The sequence below is a fragment of the Jatropha curcas genome, chromosome 8 (genome assembly GCF_041381405.1).
Source record: "Jatropha curcas cultivar XTBG-Jc1 chromosome 8, XTBG_Jcur_1.0, whole genome shotgun sequence".
NCBI classification, from domain to species: domain Eukaryota; kingdom Viridiplantae; phylum Streptophyta; class Magnoliopsida; order Malpighiales; family Euphorbiaceae; genus Jatropha; species Jatropha curcas.
Genome location: NC_143158.1, coordinates 6,655,659 through 6,677,718, shown reverse-complemented (window position 1 = coordinate 6,677,718; position 22,060 = coordinate 6,655,659). Strand labels below are relative to the sequence as shown.

Genomic DNA, 22,060 nt, shown 5'->3' with positions numbered 1-22,060 from the left:
AGGATCAGCAGGATATCTATATCTAAGAGAGATCAAACTTGTAGAGCAAAGTAGCAACTGACTGATCTGGTAAAAATAAGTCAATAATGTAAATTTTCTCACACTAAAAAACATCACTAGCAGCAAATACAAAGGTTGCAATCAAACTCAAAATTACAAATTACAAATTACAAATTTTTAAGATGATAACCAAGCTATGTATTATTGCAGCTACTTAACAAATGAATTATGAATGCAAATATCACGTGACCTGTTGACTGTTAGACTAAACAGCATGGAGAAGTTGCAAGTGAAGGCAGCAAAGAACAAAAAAAGGAAATCCTGCTACTTCCATCTTGTCCCCATCAAGTAAAATAAATAAAAGAACCTATTTTGTAAAAACAATGCACAGTGGAATTCCAGAGCAACTGCTAAAGGTACATGACTGAAACTGGATCTCAAAAGATGAATTGAAAGATACCTGCACAACATATATTTAGGGTTAAACAAGTCAAAATGAAGCTCTGCAAAATATATTCGAGATTCGAGGAGACAATTGCAATAACTGCATAAAGAAGATGCATATTATCGGAGTGCATTAAGCCAAAAATAGCAGAGACAAAAGATAGCATCAACAGGCAATCTAAATTTGACACTGAAGTTTTCGCTGGGGAAAAAAAATCTCTCCCTATAAGCCTAGGAGCTAGATCCAAATATTGAAAGCGAAAACTTTTTGTACTAAAAATCACACTGCATTAGGAAAATGATAAAAGAATCCTTCTGCATAGTTTGCAGCAGAAGTCCAACAAGATGAGCATCTTTAAATTGAAGAATAAATGTTCCATAAATCCACCAAGGTCAAGACAGAAATATCTTATGCATTAACGATGTCAAGGAATGTGGTGCACCTTACTGAATTGTGTTATCAACTTGATGTTCCTGTTATCATATATAAATTCAAATATAATTTAATGTGTATAAGTTGGATTTTTATCCAATATTTGAATTCATCTAGCATGTTTATCTCTCTGATACTTTCAAGTTTAACAGTGGCAGATCTCTCCAGGGCAGAACATTCTCTTTGTCACAGCTATAATAATAAATACAAAGCTAGTTTATGACAAGAATACACTTTTAAAATGCGGAAAATCTTAGAATTAGTCTATGGTCCGGCCAGAGTTTTTTCCACAACAATTCCTAAACAGATATAACTTTGGATCTGTAAAACTTCTCTCCCAATAAATCGCTAATAATGCAGTGCTCTCTTAAGGAAAAGCTGTTCAACAAGAAACATCTATTAACTATTCTATGAAAATAGAGCTTTCAGAGGAGTAAGAGCATAAATTGAGCAGCTTGTATGAATGAAGCTGAAGTCTCAAAAAGAAATGGGGAACAGCAGAAACAAATACAAAAAGGCACTAAGGTAGCACTGTTGTTTTGGTAGGACATAGTATTGCAAAAGAACAGCTATTACTAGAGCTTCCATATTATTTCTAGTAGAAGTAACCAAGTACATAACCTGAACTTCTACATCCCAGCAAATGGTCGGCAAAGTGTCATTCATTTGGCATCTTTTTATTATATATATATATATATATATATATATATAGAGAGAGAGAGAGAGAGAGAGAGATTACTTTTGTAGATGTACCTTAACATGCAAGAGTATCATCAGTGGTAGTTGAAGTATGCAGGCATGATATCGAAGTTCTAAAGCATGCACCTCATGTAAGCTCCAAAGCATGATAAAGTTTTGAAACTCGCCGCCGAAGTAATGGTTCTAGCCTGAATGAGGGAACCCCACTTTGGTACTTTTTGGCTTCATACATCTCATTCCAGGCCTGTACAATTTCATCAATTCTAAATCCTAGACCTGCAATCAGAGAAATCAGCATATGTATCTCTTAGCATCTTAAAGATGATCTTTTTTTTTTTTTTTGACGCAAAATTTCTTTGCAGTCTAGATTTACCTTCTAGCGCATTATCATTTGAAATGTGGTTTTTTATCATCACAGCCATATCTGTCGGGGAAGCTCCAGCAAGCTCAAACTTCTCAACTGCAGCTTCCAGACATTCATGCCACACTGGTAACCCTAATTTGAATTCCATAATCGATCTCTCATACAGTATGGTGCCCCATAGGAGATTAATATGTGACCTCAAGTTCTTAGCCTGCTCAACAGCTTCTTCAGGTGATAAATCTTTAAATAGTCCATCCAACCCCATATTCTTTGATTGAGGTTTAATCTTAAGTGACTTGGAAAGTTTACTTTGGCCTGGTGCTTCCAATTCTTCCCACATCTTCAGGCCTTTTTCTATGTTATTCTCAGCACTGTTATAAAGTTGTACAACTTCTTCAGGAGACCATGATTCTAAGTCAATGTTGTTGCCAATTGCATAATACCAAGAAAGTTTTGCTTGCTCAAACTGCTGCTGCGCAAGGGCTAGAAGACCTTCATAGAAATCTGATTTGATTCTCAATGCTGCTTCATATTTCTGTCCTGCTTCTCTATATTCCTTTTGTGCCCAATCATATGTAGTTTTGATTTGTTCAAGCACTGATTCTCTTGAAGCATCTTCGGTTAAGTAAACCCTCTTCCTTGCCCTAGACATATGAACATTACCCCAGTTGAACAATGCCAAAGCTGCCATCTCTTGGAACTTTGCTGCTGCTGTGATAAAAAGGTTTTGTGCTTCTTCACTCGTAACTGTCTCCTCCATAGCCTCAGAATATACCTTAACACCAAGTTCATGAAGACCCAGATATGCATCAGAATCAAAGCCCACATGGTCCTTGAACAGCTTAGCAAACTCTACTATCCATTCATCAATATAACAAGATCCATTTTCTACTTCCTTAGCTTTTTCAACATTCCCATTATCTGTCACAAAATTTTGTTCACTATCCAGTTTGTGCAACTCTCGCTCACCCGCAGGTTTCTCAAAGAATAGATCTTTCTGAGAATCGACCTTGACTAAATACAATCTAATGGAGGCATTAGATTCAGCTGACGCTTCAGCCCATTTCAGTTCTTCATCAGTGGTTATTGTTATCAAATCGCCTTCTTGATCCCTATATTTGATAAGAACTGATCCTGAGCCTGGGTATCGATCAGATATGACTTCCTTGAGTTGCACAAGGCTGCAATTAAGAGGCAACTGAGCCCATCTTATGTCATCCCCAAATACCAATTTTACATTCTTCTTAGGTTCTTCCTTTGTACAACTAATTTCCTTCTCCACAACCGCCTTATCCTCAGTCTGGTTCTCCTCAATTTGGCCATCAACCTTCTTTTCTTCAATTTCTTCCATGGCATTCTTCTCATTAATGTTTTTAGTTTTCTTCTTCCTCGTCTTCTCTTTCACTGCTTTTGTCTTTGTTAAAATGCTAGGAGGTTCAACATATTCTGGCGGCAGTTCAATCGCTGTATCATTCACCCGTAATCCTTTCTGCTCAAGTGCTTTTTTCACCCTTTCTGAGACCTCAATTGCCATGATATTATTTGGTTCAATGTTCAAAACCATACAAACATCTCTTAGAGCCAAATCAAGTCTATTCAAAGCCTCGTAACACCTTGCTCTCTTCAACAGTGCTTTACTATACTTAGGTGTGATCTCCAGTGCCAAATTACACTCATGGATGGCCCTAGGATATTCACCTAGACCCATCTGCATATAACAAGCTGCCATGTTACTCCTAAGATGGGATATATCTATATGATTCCTAGGAAGCAATTTAACGGCTTTCTCATACTTCATTAGAGCTCCTTGATAATCCCTTTTCTGAAAGTGCTTGTTTCCTTCCTCCCTCAATTTTTGAGACATGGAAATGAAAATCTCGTTGTCTTTATCACTGGCTTCAGAGCTATTGAACTTAACTTTATTTTGCTTCATATTACTATCCCCTGACAGCTCGGCTACCCCTTTCTTATTCTTCCCACTTTGCTTCCCCATTATGAACTCAACAATCACAAGCACAATAAATACAACCAAATGTAGAACAAACTATTGACCCTTCTACAATTTATGACACAATGATAGAAACAGAGTTCCCAGACAAGACAAACAACTGTAACCCAACAACCACTATTGCATATAATTCTTCAAAGCATTAGTTCCCCAGTATTTTACTCTACAACAAATATACACACGAGCCCGTCCAAGATTACATATATAACAAATAGAATACAATTACATCAGTACATCAATACCGAGCTCCTATATAACAAAACCCATGTACCAAATTCAAATGTAACCTCCAATCCAGTGCCAATTTCTACAAACTATGTTCAAAAGAAAAAAAAAAAAAACCTATCTTTCTTCAATTGGGTTATTTTATATTAAGCATACCACACCAAGAATATAAAAATGAAGAAAAACAGAGAATAAAACAACAGAAATACAAAGTAATGGCGTGGTCTACCTCTCCAAATCAGGATTTATTATTGCTCATCCAAAGAAATAACAAACCCCAATTCAGAGAACAACAAAGGACACCAAGTTAAAGATTAGAAATATTGCTTGAACAAAAAAGAAAATGAGCGAGAAAGATTTCTTCTTTGGCAGGAAACTTATCTGGGAACACAAATTGTTGATAGAGCAAGCAGTTATCAGAGATTTTACGGGAAAATTTGCAACAAGAAGGCTTGGAAAAGCAAAAAACGAGAAACGAAAGGAAGACCGACCAATGTTTGTGCTTTTGTAATCTCTAAGATTCTGACAGCTTAACGTGAACGCAACAAAAAAGCTGATAATCCAATTTCTTGTGATGCTTATAATATTTCAGTTTTATCGAAAGGATAAAAAAAAATTCTCACGGAACTTTTGATGATGAGTATATTTTATATTTTTTAATATTGATATTTACGGAAAATAGAGTAACGAGCCCTGATGTTTCCGTGAATTCCAAGTATCTTGGGGACGTTTGACGGCAAGTTTTAGGCAAAGATTTCCCTTGGAGGAAAACGACATAGACAATCATTTGTCTGCTTATTACTTCTCCATTAACTGTTATTTATATCTAAAAATCAATTGATTAGAGGAATAAAAACAAAATAATAGAAAATTATGTTTAGTTTGGAAGGATGCAAAATATGGATGGATGTAAAATATGCAGTGAAAATGCTTTAGAAATTTTTTTTATATTTTAAAATGGTAATTTTTTTTTCTTTTAAAATGATAATATTGAGATCATAATTGAATTATCAATATTACGAATTGTGATTTATTTTTCTCAAATTAATAAAAATTCATGAAATATTTAAATTTCATCACCCACGCATCATATATGAATTTTTTTAGAATACATATCATTGATTATTAGTTTAGTGACATAATAAATAATTGTGCTTGACACTCTATTTAAAAGTTAGATTCTTGTTAATTAAACTCAAGACAAAATAATTCATAATTTTATTTATTTGAAATAGCTTTCAAGTGTTATTTATTTATTTGATATAATAATAATGATAAAATCAGCTACTAATTCACTGTGAGGTAATAATAACAACTTCAATTAGTATTATTCTTTACGAGGAGAAACTCAATTGTATAGTAATTAAAAAAGAAAACTTCAATTAGTTTTTTTTAATCAACAAAAGATGCCTTCTTTAACATAATCATCATTTTTTTACTATTTAATAATTAATTTGCTTCAATTATACAATCAAAGATTACAACATTATTAACAAGATATACTTGAATAATTGATTTTAAAAATTTATTATTAATCATTAACTTTTTAAAATATATAATTAGATAAACAAAACTGAATATTTTATTATATTTTAACCCCCAAACTTCTTTTTGTTTTTAAATCTGCAACTAGTTAGGATTTATATTTCATAAGATAAAATGTTTAATTTATTAAATTAATAATCTAAAGATATCACTTTTAAGAAAATGCTTGAACGCAATTGAGGTCCCCAAGCCATTTTCTGCATGGGATTCGCTCCTTATTTTATTAAATAAAAATGTGATGAAATAAATAAGCCAATTTTGGGGAGAAAATTGACAAAACCAAAAACTAATGGGGTCAGATTCGAAGAATGGGTGGACTTGGACTTGGACATAGACAAACAAGTTATGTGGGGCCCTGGCAAAGTTGTCTCCACTCACACGCACACTCTATAAAGGCACATTTAGCCATGTGGTTTCAGAAGCAAAGTAACGGACAACAGTGGGCCCCCATCAACTGACAACGGAAAACAGACTGCCCCACACAACACACCACACCACACCACACCACTGCCTCTCCCTTTCCCTCGTGCAGAACGGAACTTCTTGGTGGTTAAACCTTGTTGTCAATTAAAAATTAAAAGAATTATTAAAGAGCGAACTTTTTTGATTAAAACTAAAAATATAAACAATTATTATTTAAATTCATTATTATAAAAATATATTAAAAATTAAATAATTATGAAAATTTCATTTTTTTTAGTTGTACATATCAGCTGATAGCTGATAACAGTTGTTGCATATAATTATAGTTATGGACGGTAAAAATACCGAATTTTATTAAAATTTAAAATCATCATCAAAATATAATTCCTATTAATTATTATAACATATAATATGTAAAAATTATTTTAATTTAAGATAAATATATCATTTCTTTAATTTAAGATAAATAATAATTAAAATTTTAAATAATATTTAATAAAAAATTATAATAATATTAATTATTTATTAGTAATTATTTTTATGAAATTAATAAAATTTAAACATAATATACAAACAAATCAAATTATTAATAATAAAAAAAATTAATAAAAAAAAATTCAAAATACAAGTGATTGAGTTGAATTGATTTCAAATTTTCAGTGGCTGATTTAAAAGCTTATTAAATATTTATAATTTATCTGCCCGTGTGAATTTTTTATATAAAATTTAAACTATGCATGTGATAATAAATAAAATAATAATTAATAAAAGAACAAATGGGAAGAATTCATTGTAAAGAACGCATTACTTTGCAGATTCTGTGTACTATACTGTAAAACGTGGCAAGAAAAGCTACAAGTCACCGTCTGCATCTGTTGTCAAGTTGTTGACCATTTTGGAGTCCACCTGGAACTTGGGCAGCTGCGTTAACTCGTGGCAACCTTCAAAGAGAAGTAACCACTAAGTAACCTTGTACACGACACGGAATTCTGTTGAGTTTGAAGAGATATACACCAATTTATAAAAATAAGCTCAAAATTAGACCATTTACTAATAATTTATAACTATAAAAAAATTTGCTCTTTTAGATATTTAAAACACGTTTTATTTATTAAATAAGCTCCATAAATAGATTCAAAATTTAATTCATTAAGTTTCTTCAATGTACTGTTTAAAATCAAGTCTCGAGCATTTAATAAGCAAATTGACGCATTTAGGGCCCGGTTTCAATTTAATTCAATTTTAACTTCCAAAAAAAAAAAAAAAAAGAAATAGCCTGTTGGGTTATAGCAATGGCTCAGCACTCCGAACCTTTTGTGTGGCCCAATTTCTGTGGGCTAGGTTTTGAATCTCTCTCTATTTGCATTATGGAGCCCATTATTGCTTTGCAGCATGGCAAACAAGTCATAACAGTCCATGACGTGGTCAAATATGATTGGTCTACTAGCGCAAGGGTGACAACACGTCAACAACACCGGATCCATGCTCGCAATAGGCACAGCTTTCTCATTCTCAACAAAACCCAGAAGCTAAAAAAATTGTGTGCGATTTTGATGGTTCATAGATTATAGTTGGAGAAAAAGAAGAAGAAAACTACAGAAAGATGAGATTTTTATGGTTAATTATTTTCTTATATGCTTTCTGTAACCATATTTTAGCCGATCAGATCTTTCCAGGTCATGTGGGTAAGTTTTAATTATCATCAAGTTGATTGTTCTTTGTTCATTTTAGCTTTCTTTTATTTCTGTTTATCAATTTGAGCTCGAGGCCTTCTACAGATATAGTTTTTATTAGGGTTTTTGTAGTTCTCTTCTATTTTCTGTTGTTCAAGCAGAAATTTTAAAGGAATTTTTTTTTTTCTAGGAGTGCCAAAAGGTTGGTGAGTGGGTTTAGAAGTTATTATAGAGAATACAGAGTTATTGGTTGCTTGTGATTTCCTGAGAAACTGAATTAAATATTGCAATTCTTATATTTAGTCACCCCAACACCCTCCACTCTCACAGCTAAGGCCATAAATTCAGAGATGTTGAAATTTTCTTTCACATGGATTGCCTTTCGTATAGTTCTAGAATAGCATGGTGATTGGTGTTTATGTGATCAGCCTGGCCGTTCAAAATGTCTAAGGTCAATGCGGAAAGAACAGAAATTTTGAAGTCACGTTAACTTTTAGGCTGGAATATTTGTTTTTGTCAAATTGATTAGAGGCTTCTTTCCTGCTGTCAATTCACCTGCTAGCAATTTGGATTTTTGGATGGAGGGTAGAAATCAAGCTTAAAGCTAATGTAAATGATCTCAAATTTTAGTATGTCAAACATGTTAATATGCGAGTTAATCCTTGTAATTGGGAATTGGAATGTCTTTCCGCTCTCTCATATCTCTGCTGGTAAGAGCTAAGACAATTGGTTTATAAAGCTATAGGAGGGTGACTAGGTGCAAGGACAAGTCATCTAGATTTCTTGTCCAGTTTAAAGTGGTTCAACGTTCCAAGTAGGACAAAACAACTTTGATACAGAATATGAGATCTCAAAAATACAACAATGATAAACACTTAAGTGGTTCAAAAGTACTCCATCATAGTTAGAATTTAGCAGTTTCAAATCCTATTTTGATACATTCCATCAGTCATGAGAGGCTATCATGTATAATTGTGTTTTAAATGTTTATTAAGTGATAATTGCCTAATTATACGATTTTCCTAAGGACTTTTTTTTTTCTGTATTTACATTCAGTTGTTCTGTTTTAAATTTCTGCTATTGCAGGCGGTACATTTGGTCGGAGCTCTCATGAACCAATGTATAAGATTGAATTCCATCCAGAAGACTCACCTTTTCACCCTGTACGAAAGCTTATGCTTATCCTCATCTATTTGCTTCGGGACCTGCATATCATAAAAAAGACTAATTTCTTACCATGATCATCATCAAGTCAATCTGAGTTGTTCAATTTATCTATGTCTCAAATTTTTTACTGATATTAATTTAATGGGGTGGTAGATTGCAGTGTTACATTAGGCATACTGACTTGAACCATTTGTTGGTTTTACAGTATTCATGTCTTGGAAAAAAAAAAAAAGGAACATCCTTTGGTTAAAATCTTGAAAGATTAGGAATGATTTCCCAAACTTCATATGGCAAAGGGTTGATAGTACTGAGAGCCCTATCAGATTTCTGGTTGGATACTTAACAGTCGTGAATTGCTGTAGCCTTTTCTATTTAATCTTTAGCTTTTAATCTGCTCAGGCTAATATATCAACATCCTTTCTTTAGCTATAATGCTTTTTGCTAGTTTTGGTTAAATTCTTTGGTGAAAACTTTGCTACCACAGTCTAGTGTCACTTTGGTCTTTTGATGCAAATAGAGCCCGTGCTTGGTCTTCCTTCCAAGTTTATGCATGGAATATATTTGTTCTTTATGTTACTGCAGAACAATTGCTTCTATTTTAACATAAATATGGATGCCAACAATTCTGCAGGATGATAACCAGGAGTCAATGGTTGTGCCAAACAAAAATGGAGAGAATTTTTTGTGTTACTTGCCCAAGGTTGAGAAAGCCAGAAGTGGAAAATCCCTTAATCAACTGAATGTAAGCAGCATGATTGTGGAGACTGAGAAAAGGGTCAAACTGAAAACACCAGACGAGCTACTTGAAGTGTTCAAAGATCAATGTTTTGTCAGAGTTAGTATCTGCTGTCAATAACTATCTTGGGCATACCTCTGTTAAAATAGCACCTTTCTGAGCACAATTATACTATGAGCAATCCTTATTTCTTGATTGCAATTGAATACAATGCTAGTGGTTTGTTCTTTTTTGCATTCTCGTAACTTGTTGAACAAATTTTCCTATTTTATGAAGTCTTATTTTATGCTTGTTTTTGCGCAGCAAGAGGGTTGGTGGTCTTATGAATTCTGCTATCAGAAGAAGTTACGGCAAGTTCATTTGGAAGATGATAAGGTAAATTGCTTAGGCATGTTTAACTTGCTCTTGTGTTTAGCTTTTAATTTTTTCCTCGTGTTGTGTTCCAATTATGCTTCCTTTGATATTGAAAATGGAAGCATGCTAGTATTATGGAGTGATTCTATGAGACTCACAGGCAGTAAACTTATTTGTTAATATTAATTGTATTTTATATGTCCAAACTCCAAACTCCACTGTGTCTATGGTTAGTACTTGTCATACTCATAACAACAGCACCAGTCAATTGCTACTACAATTACAATTTTTGAAAAAATTGTTTCATGAATAACCTTAAGCTTCCTTGTAATTGAGATATGTATTCTGTCATCACAGGTCGTACAGGAATTTATTTTGGGTGTTTATGATGAAGAAGCCACTGCTGCATTCAACCAGAATCTGTCTGATATATCTACATTGAAAGATCCTCGTGCAAAAGATGCATCTCAAAGGTACAAACACATAGCTATGGGCATGTGGTGACCATGAATTTAATGAATTGGGAGAAATTTCGTTTTGGGCGAAGGAAAGTGACAAAAGGTAGGAATTAATAATTAAATTGTTTGTATAGGTATCATGCTCATCAATATACAAATGGAACCATATGTGATCTTACAAATCAGCCACGTGAAACTGAGGTTTAGACTAAAGAATAGCCTCTTTTTGGCCTTCCAGTTCTTTTTGTTTATTTAATATATATGTTGTGCATATTTTTTTACCTTCAATGCTATCGAGCAGGTGAGATTTGTGTGCTCAGAGCCTAGAGCAATGATTAGTTCTATCACTGAGCTTTCTACTTGCAAGTATGCCCTTACAGTACAATGCCCAATGCTTTGCAAACACCCGTAAGTCTTCTCTCTCTCTTTCTCTCTGTTTCTTTTGTGGAGGTAAAAACCACCGGTGCTAGATAAGACATGAGAAATCTTTAGCCACTTTTAAGTTTTATAATCAAATGCTGTCTAAAAGCATAATGCATAGAGCATGTTTAAGCACCCTCTTTATTGGCTTTTTGTTTATTAAAACAAAATTGCTAGGGGCATTCAAACAGTTCAAGCTGTAACTTAGTTGCAAAGAAAATTCATCTCAAGTTGCAGGCCACTAATTTGATTGTTGCACGTGAATGAATTCTCTTGCTTGGAGGGCAGAATTAATCAATCTCTTGGTTAAAAATTAGATTGATGCGTTGCATTTCTTCTGGAAAAAAAAAGGAAAAGAATGAGAATGTAACAAAAAATGGACTTCAATGCTACTATAAGTAACTATTTTTGTTTTTGGGCTGAGTTATTGAATTTCGTCAAAACTGTATTCTGATACTCTAAATGTTATTATAAATTAGATGTAAATCTTCAATTATTATATTGCTTAAATGGAGCAAGGCAGTAAGTGCAGTCTGAAAATTTTTTGGTTCCTAGAACCATCTTCTAGTTCTGACAGTTATTGTATATGACATTAATAACATAAAAATAAAGGGGCAATGGGCTATTTCTGTCCTCTGAATTTGTTGCATGCTATTTCATTCGTGACAGATTATTCCAAGAAGAGAGACCGGTATGGCACACCATTAACTGCAATGTTCTTTCCAAGGATTCAAAGGGAACCAAGGCGGAGAAATTGAAAACTGAAGAGAAGCAGATTATTATGGTCACAGGCATTGAATATTCATCTAATTCTGAGTCAAATGAATGATAGGTGGTGCACTGGACACGCGGGCCTCTGTTAATACTAACTGAATTAATGCAGTGAAAATTTATGTTCTTGATGGTTTACTGACCGTTTTTCACCCCTTTGAAAAGTTGAAGCTATTGAATCTAATGACCAATACATATACATTTCGTGATACAATAGTTTTCTCTGTTGTTTTTACATTTTTAGATTTGAAACCAGTAATTGCACTTAGGCATTTCCGTTGGCAAAGATACATGATTTTGGAATATATGGGAGATGGGTAAGGAAGGAGATTCTGATATGAATGAAGTGAATTTCTTGTGAATCTCCAGTAAAAAACTTTGTTGTTTCCATTTGCCATACAGAAGAAAAGTGGGAAATTGAAAATATGAAAGGTTTGAATCTTTTCTTTAGATGAATGAGCTTATCTTTTACTTTATAGATTAAAATTTAATTTTTCCAAGTGGACAAAAATGATCTATTTTTACTTTTTTGTAAATTTTCCACTTTCAATATAGATAATTTGCTTTTGAGAAGATAATTAGAATAAATATTAAAAAAATTGTTCTTAGTATTATTTTTATTATAAATTTAGAAAAATTTTAATAAATAAGGGATTAAAATAAAACTGTAAGTGTAGCTTACTCTCACATTATGTTACTAATTTATAATTTTTCATTTGATACATATCGAATTTTCTAATTCAGCATGCCAAAAAAGTCATGATAGCCCACGGCTTGGCCAAATATGATTCGTCCATTAGCGTAGAAGTGGATCTCGTAAGTCAATAGTCCATGACGTGGCCGAATATGATTGGTCATTAGCGTAGAAGTTGACCTCGTCAAGTCAACAACACTAGTCACATGCTAAGAGTAGGAAGAGTCGCATGCTCAACAAAACCCAGAAGCTGAAAAATTTTGGTGTGTGTTTGAAGGTTTATAGATATAATTAGAGACAAAGAAGAAGAAAACCACAGAAAAGATGAGAATTTTTTGGTTAGTTCTTGTCATAAATACTTTCTGCAACTATGTTTTAGCCGATGAGATCCTTCTAGGTCTTATTGTGGGTAAGTAAGTCTTCATTATCATCTACCTGGTGCAGAACATGATAACTAAAAACAGAACGAAGATACTACAGTGTATTCTTGGAAGTGTTAGAATTTAGCAGTTTCCATGCCTGTTTTGGTACATTCCATCAGTTATGGCGAGGCTGTTAAGTATAATTGTGTCTTAAATGTTAATCAATTGGTTCTTTATAAGCGAATTACGTACCAGCTATATATGTTCCTGCTAAATAATTTCCTAACAATACCCTTTTCCTGAGGACAAGTTCCTTTCTTTCTGTTGTTATATTCAGTTGTTCTGCTTTAACTTTCTGCAACTGGCAGTCGGTAGCGGTACATCCAGTCGTAGCTCTCGTGATCCGAAGTATAAGATTGAATTCCACCCAGAAGACTCGCCTTTCCATCCTGTAAGAACGCTTAGGCTTATTCTCATCTATTTGCTTAATAACCTGCATATCATAGAAAAGTTTAGCCACAATGCTAACATCCTTAATTTAGCCATAATTATTCTGATCAGTCTAATATACCATCCTTAATTTAGCCATAATGCATTTCACCACTTATTTTCTTCGGTGAAAGTTTTGCTACAGCAACCTAGTGGTCACTTTGTTCTTTTGATGCAAATAGAACCTGTGATCAACTTCCCTCCAACTCCAAGTTTGTGCATGGAATGGAATATTTTTATGGATTATGTTAACTTCAGAACAATTGCTTTTATTTTAACATAAATATGAATGCCAACAACTCTACAGGATGATGACCAGGAGTCGGTGGTTGTGCCCAAAAAAAACGGACAGAAATTTTTATGTTACTTGCCAAAGGTGGAGAAAGCCAAGAGTGGAGAATCCGTCAATCAACTGAATATGAGCAGCGGCATGATTGTAGAAACCGAGAAAAGGGTCAATCTGAGAACACCAGATGAGCTACTTGAAGTGTTGAAAGATCAATGTATCGCCAGTGTTAGTATCTGCTGTGAACAACTATCTTGAGCATACTGATGTTATATAGCACCTTCCGAGTACAATAATATGATGAGCAGTCCTTATTTCTCGATTCGAATTAGATATAATGCTTGTAACTGTTCTTATTTGCATTCTTAAACAAATTTGTCTATTTCGTGAAGTGTTACTTTACGCTTGTTTTTTGTGCAGCAAGAGGGTTGGTGGACTTACGAATTCTGCTACCAGAGGAAGTTACGGCAAGTTCATTTCGAAGATCGAATGGTAGTTTGCTCAAGCAGCTTTTCGTTTCTTCTCTTACCCTTCCGATTATGCTTCCAACTAATTTTCTGATGAGTTTGGTATCACAGGCAGTGAACTTGTTTTCTAAAATTTTAATCAGATTGTATATGTCAGAACTCCAAAAACCACTAAGTTTCATTGATAACCTTAAGCTTCCTTGTCATTGAGAGAAGTATTCTGTCGTTACAGGTGGCACAGGAATTTGTTTTGGGATTTTACGACGAAGAAGCCACTGCAGCATTCAACCAAAATCTCTCTGAAATTTCTACATTGAAAGATCCTCGTGCAAAAGATGCATCTCAAAGGTAAGAACGTACATGTTATGGGTTTCTGTTGATGAATTTACTGGATTAGGAGAAAATTTTCATTTTTGGCGAAGGAAAAAGAGATAAAAGTAGGAACTAAAATTTAAATTGTTTGTATAGGTATTATGTTCATCAATATACAAATGGAACCATGTGTGACCTTACAAATCAGCCCCGTGAAACAGAGGTATAGAATAAAGAAATAGCCTCTTTTGGCCTTCTACTTCTTTTTGTTTATGTAATATATAGTTTGTGTGTGTATTGCTTTACCTTCAGGTGCTAATGTGCAGGTGAGATTTGTATGCTCAGAGCCTAAAGCTAGGATAAGTTCCATCACAGAGCTTTCTACTTGCAAGTATGCCATTACAATACAATCCCCAATGCTTTGCAAACACCCGTAAGTCCTCTTTCTCCCCCTCTTGTAGGCACTCTCTCTGGTGCTACATAAATTGCTTAACAATTGATCACGTAAGAGGTCGGTTTAGTGTAACGGTAAAGTTACTCCGTCATTATGACTAGAAAGTCAAAAATTTGAACTATGGTCGATATGAGAAAATCAACTAGACCATCACTTGATTGACATTAAAATTTTACATTTTACTCCCACTGTATTATTTTTTTATATATTGCTCTCACTGACTAAATTTTTTGTTCCGCAATTACGTACATCAAGCCTCTCTAGAGTCCGAGATGCACTTGGCAATGTGCAATTTTTGTGTCCTCTGAATTGTGTGCATGCTAATTTGCGACAGATTATTCGAGGAAGACAGACCCGTATGGCACACCATTAACTGCAATGTTCTTCCCAAGGATTTCAAAGGAACCAAGGCGGAGAAAGCAAAAACCGAGGACAAAGCAGAACTTTAGGGGCACACCACCATAAACATAATCAAATTGCAAAATCAACTTTCTATTGCCGTTAAATGTCTTAATTCAGTAAAGATAAAGTTATTGCTTAATAGACAATAAAAATTAAAAATTATATTTTAAAAAAAATGCGATGTTATGTATATACCGTTTAGTTTCAATTGCATAAATATATATGATAAATATTTTAAAGATAAGATAATTAAAAATTGATAATTATAGATTAATTTTTTAAGTAATTTAGTTTGAGTAAATGAACTACATATTAGATTAAACAAAAATTAAAAATACCGTTTTTTGTAGGGTAAAAATACCTTATTTTTTATATAGAGGTAACCAGTTAATTTAATTAATTTTATATCAAATGATTTATATTTAAATATTTTAGATCTAACTGTTAAAAAAAAAAAAATTCTATATGAAGAGTGAGAGACCTCTCCACTACACTTTGACAAATTTGATAAGCTAAGAGGAAGGTTACCTTTTGTGTATTCCGCAGTGTTATTTTAACTCATTAGGCTTACAATGAATTCAAAATTAAAAAAATTTCTATATCAATACAAGTTTTTAAATTTTCCACTATAAATAGTTTTATTTTAGTAGTATAATTTTACTAAAATTCTAAAAACTTACAAAATTAATTGTTATCTAGTAAATGAAGAACACAAATTAATTTACTTTAAAGACATATTTGTTATATTTATGCATAGCAATAAATTTGACACATCTAATGATGATAAAAAAAATACCATATATTAAAATAATAAGAAAAAGAAAAAAAATTAAAACCATTCACCTAAAATTTTTTTCTTGGAATATACTTGCTTCTATGTTATGTGATATTGAGTTGAGAACATGTAAATTCTTATATTTATCGTAATTCAATGAAATAGAAAGAATTGCAAACACATTAATTAGGTAAGCAATGAAATTGAATATGAAAAATAAACGGTATAATAATTAGAAACCAGTTTGTATATTAAAAAGTAAATAAATTTATATTTAACTACTAAAAAATTTATTAATGACTTTGTAAATTTTTTTTTCACATTTGTTTATTTATATATTATAGATATATTTACTTTTTATAATTAAATTCCATTATTTAAGGGATTTTTTTTTTTTTTTTTTTTGCATATAACTGTTCAGCTTAATTCTTGTAAACTTGATTTGTTTGGTAAGAACTCTGAGTTTATTTTTGTTCAATCCAGAAATAAATTAGGCTTCTCTTCTCTCCTTTCGTGAGGCCAATTGAAGATTTTTATAAAAAGGGCCACATATCATTATTTCAATTGGTGATTTAGCCATTTTTAACAAAATGCATTGCAAGATTTAGGATTGGGGCTGCTTATTGGGGCATGAGAAAAAGGCTTTTCCATTTTCCCTACAGCATAAAAAAAACAAGAAAATGGAAAATTGAAAATAAGAAAGGTTAACACATGATCTATTACCAGCCCTTTTTTCTGCATCGTTGGTCAGTAGAAAGTTGTTACATAGATTACTTTCACTTTCAATTCTCAGATTTCTGAAGCATCCTTCCATCTCATCAACATAAGCTAAATAAGTTATTGACATATCTATTCATAGAAATAAACTTTGCATTATTGGTTTAACATGTTTTCTTCTTACTGTGAAGATGAAGCTTTCTTGCTGCTGCCCATGGAATCCAACAATGCTAAATACTCGTTTATGGCTTCACCTTCTTTTGCTACTTCAATGTCATAATCAGATAAGGCATCTGCTCTTGCTATTTCATCTGCAATTTCATCCTCCATTTCCACATCCCTCTGTTCAATTTCGCTGGCTGATGGGCCTGCAACATCATTATCACTATCATCTTGACTCAAACCCTCCAAGGCATTATTAGTAGGTAACCCAGGAGTGCTATCAGGAGCATTTGTGGGGTTAGGATTCGATTGTGCGAGCAACTGTTGCATTGCTTGATCCATAGAGCCACAGGCTTGAACAGCTTCAACCACTGTGGAGGTCAGACAAGATAACATGTAAGCAAACTGTCTTAATGATCGAAAAAATCAGTGGCACCATAATGTTTAAGTGTTTAATTATTACCTCTTGATCTTTCAAAACCCATGGATATAAGCCGTTCAACTCTACTCTCTTCTCTTTTTTGTTGTCTTTTTCTTTTCCTTGTTTCTATATCACGCTGCTGGTCAAACAAAGTTAGTGATGCTGCAATTTTAAAATAAAAATCCAACTCAAAATTTTCATGAGATACCTTAAACCAACCTGGATGGTAGTATTGGTCACTGGATTTGTTAGGTCATCCAATGCCTTCTGAGTGTCATTCTCATTTCTTCGTAAAGCTTCAGCAGCAAGCTCCTTTTCAAACCTGATGCATCAGTAATTGAAGTTTCAATTTGACATAGGAAAACGCCCTCAAAATTAAACTGTGTGGATACTATATGTCAAATAGTTGGGAGTCAATACAAATTACACCATGAAAGATGAGCATTAAATTTTTAGAGTATCCAAATGGAGAAGCCCCAACATGTAAGCAGCAGTCCCAAATGCCAAAACCAAATAAGTTTTCAATAGAAGAAGAAATTATATTAAACATGAACCCAAATTAATTTTTGAACATTGGATATTACGTTTCCATAAGCATATCCTTAACAACTATATTACAACTCCATACCCTATAGAGACCAACTCTTTCAATCTCTGGAGATCGACGGCCTTCTTTAAGGGTGTTACTCCATAGCGTTGTTGCTCCCTGTGAAATTATAAGACCAATTAAGAGCACATACACAAAATAATATCATATAGAAACAATGCCAAATTCATGATACTTACATAATCTCCATTCTTCGACGAATGTCGTCCTCCCGTTTCTTTGCTTTCTTTTCCTTCTCTTCGACAAGAAAATTAATAGCACTCTCAACATGCTGATTGCTCATCCTCAATGCCCTCTTTGCATCTTGTTCCTTAAAGCCCATGCTCATAACAATTGATAAGGCTTCGTCTTGCACTTGTAACTGGAACCGACCAAAAGTAACTATGTTGAGGAGAATAAAAATGAAAAGATGCTATATTACTTGTACCATAAGAGAGTTAGAGGCGGAGCACAATGAGAAGAAGGTAAAAAAATCAGCTAGTAATTCAAATACACCAGAGAAAAGTTGATGATCATTCAGAAACCAGCCCCACCCCTTCTCTTTTCCCTTAATACAAAGGCCCGCAGAAAAACACAGTATTTGAAGAGTATTCCTAAATCCAATTATGAATGTAAAAACGCTATCTCTTGAAATTTCATCTAGGGGTCTGAGTCTTGAGTGTTGGTACATCAAGCAAGCATGGAGGTTTTGCTTTGCTCAAAAAGTTGCAAAAAATGCATATATGTTATTTGTGGACAAAATTTGAAAGTCAGACACAAGTTCTTAATAATATCATCAATTATCTCAGAATAGAATAACAGAGTTATGATATTCAATATGTTGCCACTGGGCTAGCAGTCCAGAAGTTGGTTGCTTGCCTCATAATGCAAGGGTTTGGGGTTTCAAACCCTGGCAGCCCTTTCTAATTTTTACAAAAAAACATATAATTCAATATGTTTGGTCTTCTCAATTTCATGTCAGAGTCAGAGAGAGAGAGAGAGAGAGAGAGAGAGAGAGAGAGGAGGTTTGGGGGGGACATAGGTGGAAGGGGAAAGAAAAAGAACACATTATGTCTAACCTGGAAGAATTTTGCTTGTGCAGAGGTCAAAAACCTCCTACATTTATCAAATTGGCCATTATGATATGCCACCACTCCTTCCAACAGCTCCAGTCTCAAATACCTGTAAAATTATATTCAAAAGAAATAGCCTCTAATTGCCAACCAAGACTACTCTGATTTCTAGTTCTGGCCATAGCATGGTGCTACTTTGCTAATAATTACTCACAGCGCAAGCTCTGACGAGCGGCCTGCTTGGAGGAGTCTAAAACGGGAGGAGTCCTTTCCATGAGCACGTTCAAGTCCTTCTCTAGCCTTTTCAAGGCGTACTCCTGCTACTGAGAGCCAGGCAATGTCACGGAGCATGAAATAGCACCAGACCATGTCTATTTGCAGTATTGGAATATTGTCAACGAGCTAGAAGCAACACAACCCAAGATTGAAGAGAACTTTATAACCATAAAAATATTTTAAAAACTAAAGAAATAGCAAAGAAATGAATTACTGACCTCGATGGACTTGGGATTGCAAAGAGAAAAAGATTCCTGCAACAAAGAAAAAGAAAGAAAAAAAATACTTAACAATGATTTGAATTCTAAACCACTGGAAAAATTTGGAATTGATAATAAAAGATCAACTATCCTGACAAAAAAAATTCAATGAGAGTCTAAAATCATTTGATAAGTATGAGAAAGCCTTCAATAAAAAGTCATTTGCAACCATAAATTAAACTACAGCAATTATAACAGACAATGTCAAAATATCTATGATGAATGAAGAGAAATCCATTAAGTTAGTCTAAGTGGAAAAGAAAAGGCACAAAGAGACAATAGGTATATCCGTAGCTCAAAATTAAAAGTTGGCCACTTATTACTAGCTAAAATTGATGGGTTTAGACATAGGAAATAAATTTGGAACACACTTAAGATAGATTGGCTACTCAACTAGATACAGACGTAAACTAACCTCTCCCATGGTGAGCACTTCTAGAGCATCTTTAAACTTTTGCCTTTTGATTAGTCCCTTTCCATTTGCATGAAGCATCAGACCCATCATTATAGCCCTGTCAAAAAACAGTTAAAAATCTTATTTCCAATCAAAGTTGGGATAGATCCTCATATAAATAAAACCTAGAACTATTGCAAGCACAAGCAGAATAAGTAGCATACTGTCTATCAGTCTCCGAAAAGTGCAATTTCTGCCCACTTTGATCTTCAAGTTCTAAATTGAAGTCCTCAATTGGTAATGAACCATCTGCATGTCTTTTGGACAGTGCAGTAACAGATGCCCTGTCCAATTAAGAACGAAGCCAAGACATTAAATTAGAAAAATGTAGATGCGTCCAAGCAGGAAACTTAAGAAAGTGCGAGAAGGTACTGTTCTCTATGGAAATCAACATAAGGAACAATCCAACAGAAACCGAATACTTGTACAGTTGAAAAGTCAAGACTTCATTACCAAGTAGCATCAAGACTTTGCTATGGCAGCACGATACACCTTAACACACTCATTGTTGAGTTTACACTATTTGCTACAGAAAAGGTCCAAGATTCATCTCATCTCATAATATATGCACCTTAAAATTAAATAATAAAAAATGTGCTTGCGAAAGAGCAGATATTCAAAGCTACAGACTGTAGGATTGAAGATTTTATTTTAAATGAAAGTTCCTTTTGATCGATGACAGCTTATTCAGATTTTTTTTTTTTCTTTTTTATCAATTTCAACTTACAATAGAAAGAAAACACGGAGAATTGTTCTGACCAGGAAAATAAAGAAGTCTAACCATAAAGAATTGCCAACCATAAAGAACTGCCTCAATCAGATATATTACTTCAACCCAAGTGAAACTTTAGCATACTATTGAAGAAAAGCAAATTCTTAAGTCTAAATAAAAACAACAAATATAACAAATAATGTAGTGAATTTTAGCTTACTCATTCAACTGAGCATCGAAGTCATACTGTTCAAAGGAACCCCAGAAATTCATCAAGACATCAAGGGCTCAAAAACATATAACTAGCTCAGAAACTCATCATAACCAGCAATCCAACTAACATAAAACAAGATATGAATAGCATCATTGAGAAACATTCGTTGATAAGAACCTTTCAATCAAAATTACTTCCATAATAAGAAACAAAGTTTTGACGAATTATACACCAAAAATAGGCATAAGCATATCGAATAAGAGAGAGGACATAAAAAATTTTCTTTTGAGTTTGTCGATGAACACATCAAACCAATTTCAAAAGCCAAAAACCACAGCTAAATCGCGTGAGAGGCAAAAACTCACTTGACTCGAGCGAGTCTACGATTGCGTTCCTCGTCAGCCATCAACTCTTGCTTCAAAGACTTACCCTCTTCAATAGAGACACGACTGGCGAGAATCTTAGAGTTGTTTTTGATACCCAATTGGCTAAGCTTTTCATTGCCATCGCCATCTTTCAAGACTTTGCCTGCGCATATTAAATTGATCGACTCAGAACCCATTTTTGATTGCTTTGCAACCTCCTCTCTCAGCATGTGAACCGTCCAATTCTCCAATTCTACCTCTAGCACACCAACCCATGTCCCAGCTATCTTTAGTTTCGCCATTAAAGACACTGAAGTTAGAGATTGTGTTAGTGTTAGTTCTTGTGTGTTGAGCGTGAAAGCAAAGATGATTAATTTAGGGGTTTATATAGATAACAGTTCCGAGGGAACTTTGTAGGTTGAAATTTTGACTCCGTCATTTGCTTGAAGACTACGGTTACGTTTTCAATTGGGTTGGCAACTTGGATCTTTCCGCTTTGGCCTTTCGGCTACCATATTATGGATAAAAAAGTTAAAAACTATATGGCCGTTACTTTTATTTGTTTCTCTAGCTAATTGCTAGAAAAATAGCAGTTATTAATATTAATATTTTATGAGTACATTAATTATTTTACTTAACAATATATATATATATATATATTCCTTGTTTTTCTCTAATTATACCTTCTCAAATGCTTTTAGAAAAAAGATATGGTTATAAATATGATGCATAATAATATTTTTTTTCAAGTATAATTTTATGACACGACGTTTTAAAATAATTTGAAATCCATTTTTTTTCCATCCAATTAGGTATATAAGTTCACGTTGTACTTTTTATAAAAAAATTTTATAATATC

The 22,060-nt window shown here is 33.5% G+C and overlaps 4 protein-coding genes across 7 annotated transcripts; 2 read left to right on the top strand and 2 right to left on the bottom strand.

The window, feature by feature from the left end:
- Positions 1–67: 67 nt before the first annotated feature.
- On the bottom strand, positions 68–4,820 carry PHOX3 (Octicosapeptide/Phox/Bem1p (PB1) domain-containing protein / tetratricopeptide repeat (TPR)-containing protein). 2 transcript variants are annotated; one of them, XM_012225749.4, is made up of 3 exons: positions 1,950–4,820; positions 1,617–1,852; positions 68–460 (listed from the first exon to the last, which is right to left on the bottom strand). In XM_012225749.4, exons 1-2 carry the CDS (start codon positions 3,931–3,933, stop codon positions 1,704–1,706), a joined length of 2,133 nt encoding a protein of 710 aa, XP_012081139.1. In that variant the 5' UTR covers positions 3,934–4,820; the 3' UTR covers positions 68–460; positions 1,617–1,703. The 2 variants fall into 2 exon arrangements, with proteins under 2 accessions (XP_012081139.1, XP_012081138.1); XM_012225748.4 differs by having other exon boundaries at positions 1,631–1,852; positions 1,950–4,817.
- Positions 4,821–7,636: 2,816 nt separating this feature from the next.
- LOC105641241 (protein OS-9 homolog) lies at positions 7,637–11,934 on the top strand. The gene is made up of 8 exons (XM_012225747.4): positions 7,637–7,826; positions 8,901–8,977; positions 9,613–9,816; positions 10,021–10,092; positions 10,429–10,544; positions 10,664–10,730; positions 10,831–10,937; positions 11,619–11,934. The coding sequence occupies exons 1-8, from the start codon at positions 7,745–7,747 to the stop codon at positions 11,776–11,778; spliced, it is 885 nt and encodes a 294-aa protein (XP_012081137.1). The 5' UTR covers positions 7,637–7,744; the 3' UTR covers positions 11,779–11,934.
- Positions 11,935–12,383: 449 nt separating this feature from the next.
- Positions 12,384–15,378, top strand: LOC105641240 (protein OS-9 homolog). 2 transcript variants are annotated; one of them, XM_020682167.3, is made up of 8 exons: positions 12,384–12,823; positions 13,145–13,227; positions 13,573–13,779; positions 13,972–14,043; positions 14,251–14,366; positions 14,487–14,553; positions 14,657–14,763; positions 15,040–15,378. In XM_020682167.3, the coding sequence occupies exons 1-8, from the start codon at positions 12,739–12,741 to the stop codon at positions 15,155–15,157; spliced, it is 855 nt and encodes a 284-aa protein (XP_020537826.1). In that variant the 5' UTR covers positions 12,384–12,738; the 3' UTR covers positions 15,158–15,378. The 2 variants fall into 2 exon arrangements, with proteins under 2 accessions (XP_020537826.1, XP_012081136.1); XM_012225746.4 differs by having other exon boundaries at positions 12,400–12,823; positions 15,119–15,378.
- Positions 15,379–16,649: 1,271 nt separating this feature from the next.
- On the bottom strand, positions 16,650–21,666 carry NUB1 (ubiquitin-associated (UBA)/TS-N domain-containing protein). Of its 2 annotated transcripts, none has more exons than XM_012225744.4 (11): positions 21,202–21,666; positions 20,075–20,194; positions 19,872–19,968; positions 19,415–19,450; positions 19,135–19,322; positions 18,927–19,029; positions 18,048–18,229; positions 17,890–17,967; positions 17,481–17,583; positions 17,304–17,400; positions 16,650–17,211 (listed from the first exon to the last, which is right to left on the bottom strand). In XM_012225744.4, exons 1-11 carry the CDS (start codon positions 21,501–21,503, stop codon positions 16,859–16,861), a joined length of 1,659 nt encoding a protein of 552 aa, XP_012081134.1. In that variant the 5' UTR covers positions 21,504–21,666; the 3' UTR covers positions 16,650–16,858. The 2 variants fall into 2 exon arrangements, with proteins under 2 accessions (XP_012081134.1, XP_012081135.1); XM_012225745.4 differs by having other exon boundaries at positions 17,304–17,397; positions 21,202–21,664.
- Positions 21,667–22,060: the final 394 nt, after the last annotated feature.